The sequence below is a fragment of the Oryza glaberrima genome, chromosome 5 (assembly GCF_000147395.1).
Source record: "Oryza glaberrima chromosome 5, OglaRS2, whole genome shotgun sequence".
NCBI lineage: Eukaryota > Viridiplantae > Streptophyta > Magnoliopsida > Poales > Poaceae > Oryza > Oryza glaberrima.
Window position 1 is genome coordinate 3,312,471 of NC_068330.1, and position 14,016 is coordinate 3,326,486.

The 14,016-nt window shown below is 41.1% G+C and overlaps 2 protein-coding genes across 2 annotated transcripts; both read right to left on the bottom strand.

Moving 5' to 3' along the window:
• Positions 1-694: 694 nt before the first annotated feature.
• LOC127772563 (zinc transporter 6) lies at positions 695-3,459 on the bottom strand. The gene is made up of 2 exons (XM_052298499.1): positions 2,487-3,459; positions 695-1,146 (listed from the first exon to the last, which is right to left on the bottom strand). Exons 1-2 carry the CDS (start codon positions 3,345-3,347, stop codon positions 832-834), a joined length of 1,176 nt encoding a protein of 391 aa, XP_052154459.1. The 5' UTR covers positions 3,348-3,459; the 3' UTR covers positions 695-831.
• Positions 3,460-5,681: 2,222 nt separating this feature from the next.
• On the bottom strand, positions 5,682-11,830 carry LOC127774357 (uncharacterized). The gene is made up of 11 exons (XM_052300583.1): positions 11,683-11,830; positions 10,603-10,766; positions 10,199-10,380; positions 8,417-10,093; positions 8,229-8,285; positions 7,441-7,786; positions 7,155-7,354; positions 6,637-6,713; positions 6,457-6,558; positions 6,163-6,349; positions 5,682-6,075 (listed from the first exon to the last, which is right to left on the bottom strand). Coding segments are annotated over exons 1-11 (3,084 nt in total). The 5' UTR covers positions 11,685-11,830; the 3' UTR covers positions 5,682-5,985.
• Between the last annotated feature and the right edge of the window lie 2,186 nt (positions 11,831-14,016).

Sequence of the window (14,016 nt, forward strand, 5' to 3'; positions counted from 1 at the left end):
ATTTTCCGTTCTTTTTTTTTTCTGATCTGATCTGATCAAGATACAGGTTTTATCTTGGTTTTTGTTATTATATTTTTTAAATTGGTTTTTGTTATTATATTTTTTAAATACTAATTGGTGTATTTCGTACAACAATTTTAGCTTTAAAATATCAAATAAATCTTATTTAAAAGTTTAAAATAATTTAAAAAGTAATCATGTGCAAATGACTTCCTCTTTTTACGTGACCGCACTTAATCTTTATCTTGAGCTATCTCAAACACAGCTATGCCCAACATATGCCTAACAATCTATCTCTAAAATTATGTTTTTAAAATTCCTAATTTGATTTTAATGTGTAAATAGATTTTTATCTCCAAGAGATATTTTGAATTAACTCCCAGCAATAAAAAAGTGGACCCTCTTTTAAAAACAAAGAGCATGAAATCTCAAAGGAAATACAGTAGAGATGCCCATATCATTAAGAAAGATATAGAAATGAGTACACGCGCTGACGCGTTCTTAATTAAATTTTGCATGGTTTGCAAACTTCTGGTGCTTTACACGAGTGATCATTCCAAATGTGACAACAGGATATGTAGCATAGACAAAAGTCGAACCTATTACATTATTCAGTATACACAAACTGAAAGATAAATCACTGTACGTTTTGATTGTCCATGGTAATCAGGAGACGAAAATGGCTCACAGTATCAAAAGGCATTCAAGAATTTTTAAGTTTCCCATTATGTGGAAGTTTAATTTACATGAGGGAAGTACTGACTCCCAAAACATCCATTTCTTCCTACAAAGGATCAATACACCGTGTTTCACTCTGGTTGCACCTATGACCTATGCCCAGAGAGCTAATATAGACATGGATGCAGATCCAAGCACTAATGCGACATAAGAGACCTTTTTCAATTTATTAGATGATGACATCATTTTATTGTGGAAGAAATCAAGAGAAATGAGATCGACAAGTGCCATGTAGACAAGGATTCCAGCAGAAAGTGAGCCAAGGAGCCCTTCTATTATTAGGGCATTTGGACTGCTATCATCATAGCCAGTCATATGGAATATTGCCATTCCAAGAAGTATTCCCAATGGTGTTGTCACCGAGAACATTACGCACATGTAACCCACCGTTGCAATCCCAAAACCAGCCTGAGATAAATAGAAAAGTATCGATTAACTCATCAATTAATTAAGATCAAAATAATCTTTATTTGGTGCTTTTGTGAATTACAAATTGTAAATTGTAGAAAGAACCACCAGATATTTCAGGTAACTTAGTTGAGATTTGAGAATGGTAAGGTAATAAGGTATGCTACTGGAAATTAGAAATTACTACTTTAGAAGATTAGTGACAGATAAAGTTTAGACTGTTTAATAAAGGGGTATAATAAATTTAAGGTGATGGCTTTATTTGATGTGTTATGTGCTGTCAACTTGAAAAATGATAGAAATTGTGTCAGTGTCACTGTTAAAAACTGAAAGTTTGATATTGCACTCTCCAATTTTTCATGCACCCCCTGTCCCCCCATATATGTAGATACTGCATTTGGGCATACCTCTAGCCACTTATCTTTACTTTTTTGGTTAACATGTCAGACTGCTTTCTGGAGTTGCCCTCCAACAAGACACCACTAAACAAAAGAGGACTTTTAAAAACCTAGTGCTATTTTCCTTTTGTGCATACTGATATGAGGGCAAAAAGGCAACTAAGAATAACACAAATGTGGATTGGCGTGGATGAACAAAATTGGACAGATCATGGATTTAGATGTGTAAAAGATTCTGACATGGATACTTTCACTGCTAAAGTATATGTTATAGTCATATGGTGACTAGGTTCCAGTTGCTAGTGGTGTACAACAGGGATCCTTGCAGGTTTCCACCAAGAACCATTCCAAAGTTACAGAAATACTTCAGGGGGTGCAAAGGGGGGTTAATAAATCACTTTCTATCATTCAGCACCTGGCATGGTGATATTGGTATATAGCACCTTTCATCTCTGAATTTTAAACGATAATAACAGTAGTAAGGCCTAATCTGGGACAAACAGATTATACAGTAACAATCACGTGTACTGCTTATGTGCAAGCATTGGTAGCTAATCACATATTATAACACCTATGTTTATTTTAAACTAAACAAGTCAATATGACAGGCGACAGTGGCATGAGCGATTCATACTACTAAAACACTGAAACGCACACTGAAAGCCACAAAACTGCTTTGACAAGTCCTAGCTAGTTTGCTTTGCTGCACTCTTTAATTATTAATTCTATGAAGCAATTCAAGCAAAGAACCACTCCGGTAACAGCTATCGATTCACGGAATTCGATCATGATTCAAGCGAAAACCACTCCGGTTAACAGCTATCGATTCACGGAATTCGATCATGATTCAAGCCAAAACCACTATGGTCATAACAATTGATCCATGGAATTCGATCATGAACGGTGTAATTGAAGGCAGTCAGGTAGATGGATTTCGCTTACCTGCGCAATGCAGCCGCCGAGGCCCATTCCTTCGAACACCTGGTGGAAGGAGAGCGCGACGACGAGCGGCCGGATGGCGCAGACATCCTGAGACATCCCCATGGTGACCCCGATGATGACCGAGTGGAATACGATCCCAATCTCGAGCACCTTGGACACCATCTTCTGCTTCCTCCTCGCCTCCTCCTCCTCCCCTCCTCCTCCTTCCTCCCCAACCTCCACCACGTCGTGCCCATGGCAGCCGACACGGGGGGCGACGACGACCTCGTCGCTCCGGGCCGCGCTCTTGGCCCCGAAGAGCGCCACGTCGTCCCGGTCCGTGTCGTCTGAGTGCGCGCGCTTCTTGGGGCTCATCTCGCCGGAGAGCTCGAAGACGGGGGACTTCTTGGTGGTGGGGATTGGGGCGTAGGGTTGGTGGGTCGGCGGCGGCGACTCCCCCTCCTCCGCGTGCTGGTGGTGGCCGTGGGCTTCGAGGTGGGAGGAGGCGGAGAGGTCGACGAGGAGGGCGAGGAGCGCGCCGACGAGGGAGAAGAGGCCCGCGAAGGGGAAGTCCCGCCACGGGCGGCGCGTGGCGACGGCGCAGTCGGCGAGCGCGGCGTGCGCGTCGGGGAGGACGTGGACGAGCGAAGTGGAGAGGATGACCCCGGCGGCGTAGCACTTGACGAGGAGGAGGCCGCGCGCGTACCCGGCCTTCCCGCGGAACGCCCCCGTGAGCGCCACAGGGAGGCAGATGCCGACGGCGCTCGCCACGAGGATGGCGAGCAGGGAGCCCGTCTTGAGCCTCGCCGCCGCCGCCCCGTCCCGGCACACCCTCGCCACCGCCGCCATCTCCCCCACCGGGAAGCACCCCGTCCCCGACATGGCCACGTCAACGCGCTCGCCGGAGTCTCCCGCGACGGCGACGGCGAGCGAGGAGGAGAGGCGAGTCGGCGAGTGGACGGGGTTAAAAACGATTTCTCCTCTGTCCAATTTCTTCAATGCGAGGTGGGCCCAAGGCGATGGGGTTTTGTGGAATTTTTTTTTCTTTTGACTGAATATTTTTTTGTTTCTTCGCGAAGAGGGAGGAGTGCTGGTGTTCGGATCTCGGATGTTTGATACTACCTCCGTCCCACGATATAAAAATATAGTACAGGATGTGACAGAGACTCATGTAGTACTAGTTTCTTATATTCTAAAACGAAGGAAGTAATAATTAGAAGTATTAAATATAAACCAATGATAAAATTTATTTATAACTCTGAATAATTCGTGAGATAAATTTATTGATCCTAACTAATCCATGATTAATTTATATGATGCTAGAGTAAACATGTTCTAATGATAGATTAATTGGGTTTAAAACTTTTGTTTCACAAATTAGCTCTGATGTAATTAGTTTTATAATTATTCTGCGTTTAATAATTGTACACCCATCAGCACCACCGAGTCACGTGCTGACGCGTCACGCACTCACTGACACGTGGGCCCGGCTGGGTAGGTTGTGCGTGTACTTTGGGTCTTCATTACTGGTGCTGTGTGACTGTGTGGGCAAAATAGCCTCCCTACACTTTCCAAGTTCATGTTGCAGAGTTGCATTTGCAGGGTTAATGCGCGATCCACATTGATTAGTATTGAATTGTTTTGTTTATTTATTGAGTACGGTTTAGATTTATGGAGTAAAGGTTTTCCATGCTTATCAAGCACTTCATTCAGACAAGCATAGATAGTTTGTGTTTGGATGTTGATATGGTATTTTTAGATGTGAATTTTCAACACTTGTTTCAATTTTGATATATTTGTAATGAACAGATTATTATAGTATTATTATCATAGAAGTACGGTTGAAGATAAATCTGCAATATGAATTTTAATACATGTCTAATCTGAATGTCTCCAAAGATTGACCGAGGTTACGTGAACAACGGCAAGTATTTATGGCCGAGCAAAGTACTTTGAAAAGGACACAGACATTTTGATGTTTTGAATCTAATGAAGTGTTAATGCTAAGTGATCGTGCATACCCCGGCCCATTTTAACGGCGCGCATTACATGTACTCCCTCCGTCCAAAAAAAAAAAACATTCTTAGCTTCTCAAGATAGAAATAGTGGAGGGTAAGAATGACTAAAATATCTCTAATTATTAAAAAAATAATAAGAGTAATATGTAGGTAAATGATATTTAAAGGATAAAGCTTTACGTGATGAGGATAGGTATGATAGTAGAAGTTGGTTTTTTATGGGACAAAATTCAAACTCTGGAAGTTAAGTTTTTTTTTAACGGAAGAAGTATTTATCATCATATCAAATAAATGAAACTTATAATCATGCCCTTCATTTCCTACCGTATTGCGTGATCGGATACACTCAAAGGTGATAGTGACCCATGCATATAAACGTAATGCTTAGTAATACAACAAATTATAGTAGGTAAAATTTTTGTATACTTGTTCTAACCGATTTAAATGCCAGTTTTGAATTAAAAAAACTCAAGATCAACTTCAAAATTCAAATTTTAACAGCGATTGATAAATCATAAGCCACAGGAGATAGGACTAAAGATGGGATCTGTGTCCCGTGTTTATTCCAATTGTTGGCTCTCAGAACCAGGGTTTACATTACCGGTGGTAACCGCACGGTTACCGTGGGGGTACAGTGATAGAAATACTGTGGTAACCTTCTTAAATTCAAATAAATTTAAAAAATAATTCGAATTTTTGATAAATTTTGCACGGTTTCGTACGGTTTTTCACGGTTACCGTGCTTACCGCCGGGGCACGTAACCCCGGCCCGGTTGTTTAGGAAACCCTGCTCAGAACCCAAGCCCAGCATTAGTCATGCAATGCAACTATCTGGGTTTTTGGTATTCTGATCAAAACTATGTAAGCAACTAGTTTGAACCTGTATGATGCATGAATCAGATGTGTTATCAGGCTAGCTGTGATCAAAATAGTGTGATGTGAACATGATGCTTCATTTCACAGACTAATCATCAGTGGACCATAATATGCAGATATATCACATATAACATCCATTGTGCATGAGTCAGATGTGATCATATCAGGCTAGCTGCGATCAGAACAGAGTGATGGAACAATTGAACATGATGGTGCATTTCACAGCCAAACATGACACAGGCAACCATCAGTGGATCATAACATCCAGGCATATCGGACGAAAGTATAATGCAAATACGGAGATGAGCGAGCAACGGATTAATAAGTTCAGAATTTTTAGCCGGAATGCATTCCATGAGATTTACATGGTACCTGATAAAACAGGGTGTTTCTCAACAGTAGGTGAATATTCAGGTATATAAAGGAGGATCTAAACTTTGGACAAGTGACTGACTACCTAGAGCTCCATACTATGCTGACTTTCGCTGTACACGAAACTGGAATCACAGCAGAAGGGCAATTTTTACCCTCAAAATGTCGGAAAACACGATTAGGGTTTGTTTCCTTGCATGGCACAAAATTGTTAGAACTGATGAGATGGGACAAGCACTGTACTTCTAACACGCTTAAACGACAGCAGCAGACGCGAAGCACCTCACCCCAACCGAGCTGAAACCAGGAACTGACCAGCCACATTTCACATTGTAAACTTCCACCTGTAACAAAGGGCAGAGAAACTATCCTTAAAAGAGAGCTGGGAATTGTGAAGTTTGGAGAAAGATGGTTGGTATGGGTCTACTTACAGAATCCATAAACTTTTCACTCGACTGTAGACCGCCAATGACAAACACATTGTCACCCAGGGTAACTGTAGAGGCGTATCCTCTTGGAAAGTTCATGGGATCACCCACCCTCCAGGAGTTGCGACGTGGGTCAAAGATCTCTACACTAGACACCATTCTATCCCCATTATACCCTCCAATGGCATACCTGAAAAGTCAGAGCCAATACATGAGTTTCTTTACAAGATTTAAGCAAGACAGCAATCATTTCTTCCTTGTTCAATAACACGTAATGTATACGAGGAAATTACTCACAGGACTCCTCCAAGGGCAGCTACAGTGTGGCATCCTCTCCTTACATTCATACTTGGAAGCCGGGCCCAGAAACCCTCCCTTGGGTCATACCTTTCTGCTGATCTGTATGTGGCATGTTTGTTATCTTCTAAGAAACTAAATCATGTAAAAACATGGAGGAAAATTGACAAAATATCTTACTGTAAGTAGCTGAAACCATCAAATCCACCAGTAGCATAGATGACACTGTTCATTTCTGCCGCACCAAGAGCAAATCGCTGTAACATATAGCAGAATGTACAATATATATTAGTGTCAAGATAATTCATCTTACTCGACCAGTCTTTTGATAACCACCAACATTAGAAAAGAAAAAGAAAAAACTCAATGACCCTTTCCTGCTATCCTGCCATTATGTAGCAACAACTATGTTACAGCCTGCAATGGAGGTTGCAGTGCAGTGTCGTACATAATTTTTCTGAAAAGCTATGCTGTTATGCTGAAACTAAATTATTTTTTGAGGCAAAATTAAGCTGAAACTAAATTACATGTTCTAAAATAAATGCATGTCCTAACTTATCGTTATAAGGTCATAAAGATGATCACAATGCAATCATGATGCTGACTAGGGTAGAGTATAAGTTTTACTACAAAGCAGGTTGCAAAATACTCGAAACAAGTCAATCGTTAGAAGCAAGTAAAAGAGCCTGATAACATACAGAGTTCATCATAGACGGGCTGCATATCCACTTCCCAAGAAAAGGATCAAACATCTCAACATCTGAATAAGTTACAATTCCATCTCCTCCACCAATAGCATATATTTTTCCATCCAGACTTACTGCAGCGAGACTTCCCTTTTTATTGTTCAAACAGGGGCACGCCATCCACTCGTTACACATTGTATTATAGCATTCCACTACACAAAGAAAATGCGTAAGTAACTGCAATTTGAAGCTAATAGAAAAGAAGTTGACAGAGCACATTCAAAATACCATGATATACCTGTGTTACCAAATGAATCGCCAACCCCACCACCACAGACGAATATGCAACCCTCCAATGTAGCAACAGATGCATATGAGCGAGCAGAACTCAATGGTGCAAGAGGCACCAGTATGTCTTTCTCAGGTGAAAAAGCATCAAGAGATGACAACCAGGACACACCATTATAACCACCTATCAGGAATATCGATGGCTTGTCCAGAGTATCACATGCATCTCCGACAAGAGACAGTGAAGAGTCAAGTTTGAATTGTAACTCATCTATACGGTATTCCAGTTGCTTTACTTTTGTTCCCGAGTCTTTAACTACTTCCTTCAGAGAAAGTATTTCTTCATGGGACTTGTTCTGGAAAATTACAGAACAATGATTAGTAAAAAACCTAAGTATCCAGCATTTGCATCTAGAATGGTAGCTAGACAGTTTTGATCGTGAATACATCCAGCATCTGGCAGTAAAAAGAAAGGTAAGATGGCCAACTACAGGTGTGCAGGTCAGTTTGTGTTCTGCAAGAAAGAAAAATATTGTATAGACAAGCTAAATGGCCCTTAAAAGAAAACTTCATGTTCACACCAAAGAAATTTATGTGCTACTTGAACCAATATCAATAGTAGCCACAATTAGAAAATTTGGTAAAAAGAAACCACATTGGACATCTGTGATTCCTTGTAACTATTGAGAACATACTGTCAAGCCCCACAGCACCACTCATTTGTATGTTTCTATCCAACAATGAAATAAACCTCCGAACAACTTTTACATCACAAGTGCTCAGGAACAAATGGCAGACCTGTCTCATATCCAATGAATCAGTCTTCTGGATTAAGTCAAGGACGATTTTTATCAGCTGTAGACAAGTGAAAAAAAAATGATGTGAGAATACTGCACAACAAGCATCATGTGAGTCACTGGGTTATCAAGTGTAATCAGATAATGAAGACTAGGGAACAGGCGAACAGAAAGGAATGGGACACATACCTCAGCATTTCCTTGATTTTGCTCAAGAGATGTATTATCTTCCACCTTAGCACCGAACTCGTGTTGAGAAAGGCTTGCATTGGCCTGTGTTACATGTTGATCTGGACAAGAAATGGCTGCGGTGGCCTTTGTTTCTTCTGGTACATGCTGATTTGGAGAGGGAAGGCTTGCATTGACCTGTGTTTCTTCAGGAACATGCTGATCTGGGCAAGAAATGCCTGCAGTGACCTGTGTTTCCTCTGGGACATGCTGATCTGGATAGGAAAGACTGACATTGAACTGTGTTTCTTCGGGAAGATGCTGATCTGGACAAGAAAGACCTGCATTGATCTGTGTTTCTTCAGGCACATGTTGCTCTGGACAAGGAAGGCTTGCATTGTCAGGTACATGCTGGTCAGGACAAGGAAGGCTTGCATTGGCCTGTGTTTCTTCAGGTACATGTTGCTCTGGACAAGAAAAGCTTGCATCATCCTGTGTTTCTTCAGGTACATGCTGATCTGGACAAGGAAGGCTTGCATTGGTCTGTGTTTCTTCAGGTACATGTTGCTCTGGACAAGAAAAACTTGCATCATCCTGTGGTTCTTCAGGTACATGCTGATCTGGACAAGGAAGGCTTGCATTGGCTTGTATTTCTTCAGGTACATGTTGCTCTGGACAAGAAAGGCTTGCATTGGCCTGTGGTTCTTCAGGTACATGTTGCTCTGGACAGGAAAGGCTTGCATTGGCCTGTGGTTCTTCAGGTACATATTGCTCTGGACAAAGAAGGCTCACATTGGCCTGTGTTTCTTCAAGTACATGTTGCTCTGGACAAGAAGGGGTTGTATTGGCCTGTGGTTCTTCAGGTGCACATTGCTCTGGACAAGAAAGGCTCACATTGGCCTGTGTTTCTTCAGGTGCATATTGATCTGAATTAGAATATGCAAGATTTTGATCAGATAGCACTGCCTGTTGTCGTAGAACAAACAACTCCTTAAGTTTTTGCAGGATGGACAGTCTTTCAGGCTGTATCGAGACATCATCTGGTTCATTCTGACCCCCACTCTCTATCCCATCAACACCCACAGCACCTGAATGCACATCATCTGAGATCACAAGCATGTCTCCATCAGAACTTTGGATTCCTCCATTCACAGGATTGACAACCAAATGACTGCATTCCACAAACTCCGCTCCCTTAGCAACACTGTTGTATGAGGAGTTTTGACTGATCTCATCTGGATTTGAACAAAGACCAAGTTGGCCGTGAAGAACATTGTCATCCAAATCCTCCCAATCAGAAACTAGCTCCCTAGATTCCTTCTCATCTGAACTTCTGCTAATACTGCCATTCTCCACATCAGAATCAGCCCAGTTATCTTTAACAGCACCACCTGATTGTGACAGAACACTAAAGGGATTGATGTCCTTTGGACTGGCTGACCCTTTCTTTTGGTCAGGGATAACAGGTGCCTGCCTTTTAGTTGATGGTAAAGGTGCAATAGTCCTTTTGCTCGAAACCGCTGGAACTTGCGTGAAATTGGCAGGAGCAAGTGATTTGAACACAGCAATCAAAGCTTTTGTTTGGGCATGGTCTAGCTCAAAATAGAAGTGGTGGTGGTTATAATAGTTGTCACCAAGCACTGTTCTGAATTGGCTCTCCATCAATGGTGGATAACGAGTCTTCGTGCAGATACGAACCTTAAAACACAAATGGCCATTTTTCATTAGTAGAAATGAACTGGAACTTAACTACAGATCAAATAAACTGTGCCAGTTATTTAGACATTCATAATTTTGTGATACCTGTGCAGGAAAAGAAGTCCTCAAAGAACCATCATGACTCCACGCATATGGATCAATACACATCTGCCCAGGACTTGCAGCCTCGAAAATGCCATGAAGCTTTCTGTCACTATAATTGAATAGGAATAAAGGTAGTCCAGGTTTCACATTTCTCACATATGAATAGTGGACTGAAGGCAGACCTGTAAAACAAGCAAGATGCAGAAACTGATTAAGATGTGAAATCAAACAAAGTTTCAATGCTTAGCTAGTCTTTACTTCACAAACCCCACAATTACACCATGATTGTAAAGGATAGTAATGCATATACAAAACAAACATGACGCTGTCAATCACCAAATTATACAAATGTGAGAAATGACAGATGTGTTCAAAACAAGAGGTGAAAGGTGGATTTGACAAACCAAATAGCTGTTTTTCGAAGCATTCCTCAATTGTATTGTGCTTGCAACCAAATATCACTCCTCCTAGCTGGTTTTCCCGAAGATTGCGGGCAAGATCCACAGTCTGGCTGTTTAGATGCTGCCCCTGCATTGTGAGACCGTTGGCCTCTCTTTCCTCCAGCACCCTGTAGATTCAAAGGTATAAAATTAAAAACACTGGGGAAGCATTCGTATATGCAATTCATATCTCTATCACAGAATTGAAGTACAGTGGCTCCAATCATCGTTAACATATGCCCACTCTAACGTGCAAACAACTTGATATTTTGAAAAACAAAATTCCGATCTAAATGCAAAAAAAAAAAAAGGGCAAAGAAGAGCACCCCCACTCCCCACGTAGCCAAACCAAAAGCAACCAATCCAGAAAAATTTACAGGTCGTAACAACCGAATGATCGAACTCCGAAACAACTTGTGAAATTTTGCAAGCTCTGGTTCCGATTTAAATGGAGAATCACAAAATTTCCCCCTCGAAACAAAAGGGCAAACATGAGCCCACCATGTAGCCAATCAACGGTAACCAAATCATAAATAATCCCGGGGCGTAATAACCTCAAAGATCGAACCGAAATTTTTTTTAAAAAAAAAAGTGCCAAACCAACTCGAAATTTTGAAACTTCTGTTCCGATTTAAAGGAAACCACAAAAGTTCCCCAAAAAAAATAAAACGCGAGACCAGCATGTAGCCAATCAGAAGCAACCAGATCATAAACAATCACGGGGAGTAACAACCAAGCGATCGAACCGAAACAAAACAAAAACCCCCGTGTGGAAACAGTGCCCCCCAGCCATCGCGATCAACGCACAGATCACCCACCCCCACCCAGCTAAAACCCTAACCACACCAACCCACCAAAACGCAAAAACCCTTCAACCCAAACAAAACCCCCACACCACACACACACACACACAGTCGTCGAACACGTTGATCCCCCCCAAAAATCTCGGCAAACCAAACTGCTACAAACGAAGTAAACATCTACCCCAACCACGCAACACCGAAACCCGCAACGAACTGGCGATCCCGATCAGGCTCTACTCACATCGAAGCGACGCCCAGAACACCACCCCGAGGAGCAAATGCGGCTAGCTCAGTAGCTCCTAGGGTTTCGCCTCCGCCTCCGCCGCAGCCGCCGAGGTGGGGAGAGGAAGAGGAGGAGGAGGAGGAGTAAAAGCGAGATTGGGGTTTTTACTCGCCTCGACGAATGATATTTGATTCGCTCCCCGATCCCGGAGTGGTTGGAAGAAAGAGAAGAAAAAGCAGGTCGCTTTCTTTCTCTCTTCCTCCGCTTCGCTGCTTTTTTCTCCTTGCGTTGCGGTGACTGTGTGTGTGAGGGGGTTGGTTGCGTGTAGCAGTAGCAGCCGCGGCTGCAGCGCAGTGCAGGGCGCGTGATGTGCGGTGCGAGCGGGTTATATAGGCGTGGGTGGCACAGGAAGGAGTAGATGGGTCACTGACAGGTGGGGGCATGGGGCGCTGACAGGTGGGGTAGCGTAAAATTTTCTGTCACGGGGACGGGGGTGTGGAGTAGCAAATGTACAGGAACCCAATGATTCAATGAAACGTTTGTTTACATTTTTTTTTCATCGGGCAAAAGGCTGTTATATGAAATTTTTTTATATGAGTTTTTTTAGATTAGTATTTTCATTATTGTTAGATGATAAATCATGAATAATATTTTATGCATGACTTATCTTTTTAGTTTTTTTCATAACTTTTTCTAATAAGACGGACGGTCAAATATTAAACACGGAAAATCAGAAATTGAGTATTTTGGAACGGAGGGATTATGTTTTACCGTGGAGTGGTGTGGGTTGGTTTTCATGAATTTCACATCGAGATTCTTTTCTCTCGGTCAGAGATGAGGTATACTCTACTTTTTGTTGAAAGAAGAAAACGAGAAATATTAATGATACTGAAGAAAACCTGCTTGAGAGGATTCAAACCCAGACGAACAACAAATGCTTGAGAGTACTAGTTCAGGCCTTGTTTAGTTCAAAAAATAAAAACTTTTCACACATCAGATCGAATGTTTGGATACATAAATGAAGTATTAAATGTTGAAAAAAACGATTACACAGTTTACGTGTAAATTGTAAGATAAATCTTTTAAGCCTAATTGCGTCATGACTTGACAATGTGGTGCTACAGTAAACATGGCTAATAACGGATTAATTAGGCTTAATAAATTCGTCTCGCAGTTTTCTAGCGGAATTTGTAATTTGTTTTGTTATTAGACTACATTTAATGCTTCAAATGTATGTCCGTATATCCGATGACAATCAAATCCAAAATTTTTCCCCAACTAAACAATGGCCGTGTTTAGTTCCCTTCGAACTTCTAAAAATTCTGTCACATCAAATATTTGGAAACATATATGGAGCATTAAATGTGGACGAAAAAAACCAATTGCGCAGTTTGCATGTAAAATGTGTGATGAATCTTTTGAACCTAATTATGCCATGATTTAACAATGTGGTGAGTAAACATTTGCTAATGATGAATTAATTAAGCTTAATAGATTCGTCTTGTATTTTACATGTGAAATTTATAATTTGTTTTGTTATTAGTCTACGTTTAATACTTCAAATGTGTGTATACGTCAAGAAAATTTTGGCCAAACAACTAAACACGGCCAATGCCTCAATATAGGCTCAAACTCTAGATAAACTGTTATCGGACACCATTATTATTATATCGTTCATGTTCCACCATTACTATTATATTGTTCATGTTCTGTTGCAGCCATCGTAAAGTAGTGTCATAAAGTAGTGTAATTTGAACGGTATAATAGTCATGATGTCCGATATCAGTAACAACATGATTTTTATTTTTGTGTGATGTCGTTAACTTTGAAGATACATTTGACTATTTGTCGTATTACAAAATGTATAATATATATATATATATAAAAGTCATGTTTAAAATAGCTTTAATATTAAAATAAATCACAACAAAATAAATAATAACTACATGTTTTCTAATAAGGAAAATAGTAAAATATGCATAAAGTTAACAACGTCAAACATTACAAGCAGGAGTGAGTACTATATGGAGTTTTATTTGTTTGCTGCATTTCTTAACCGACTTTGATTCAATACATCGGACATACCTTGCTTGATGACTTGGCACGTGGGAGTTTTTTTCTTTTTAAGAAAGGGCAAAAGCTTTGCCACTTGTGTATTAATAGAGCGCAAGTTTTAAAAAAATTGTACATGATAGGTTTAAGGGGCCAGCCCTAGGAGGCCGCAAAACTGTCAAGGGACTTCTCGTAGAACGGTGATCTCTTGTAGCTTGGACACTCTCATGGTAACTCATGTCCTGGCTTCTTTCTTGATTTCAGCTACGATCATCGCTGGCATAGAAATGACATGCCGGA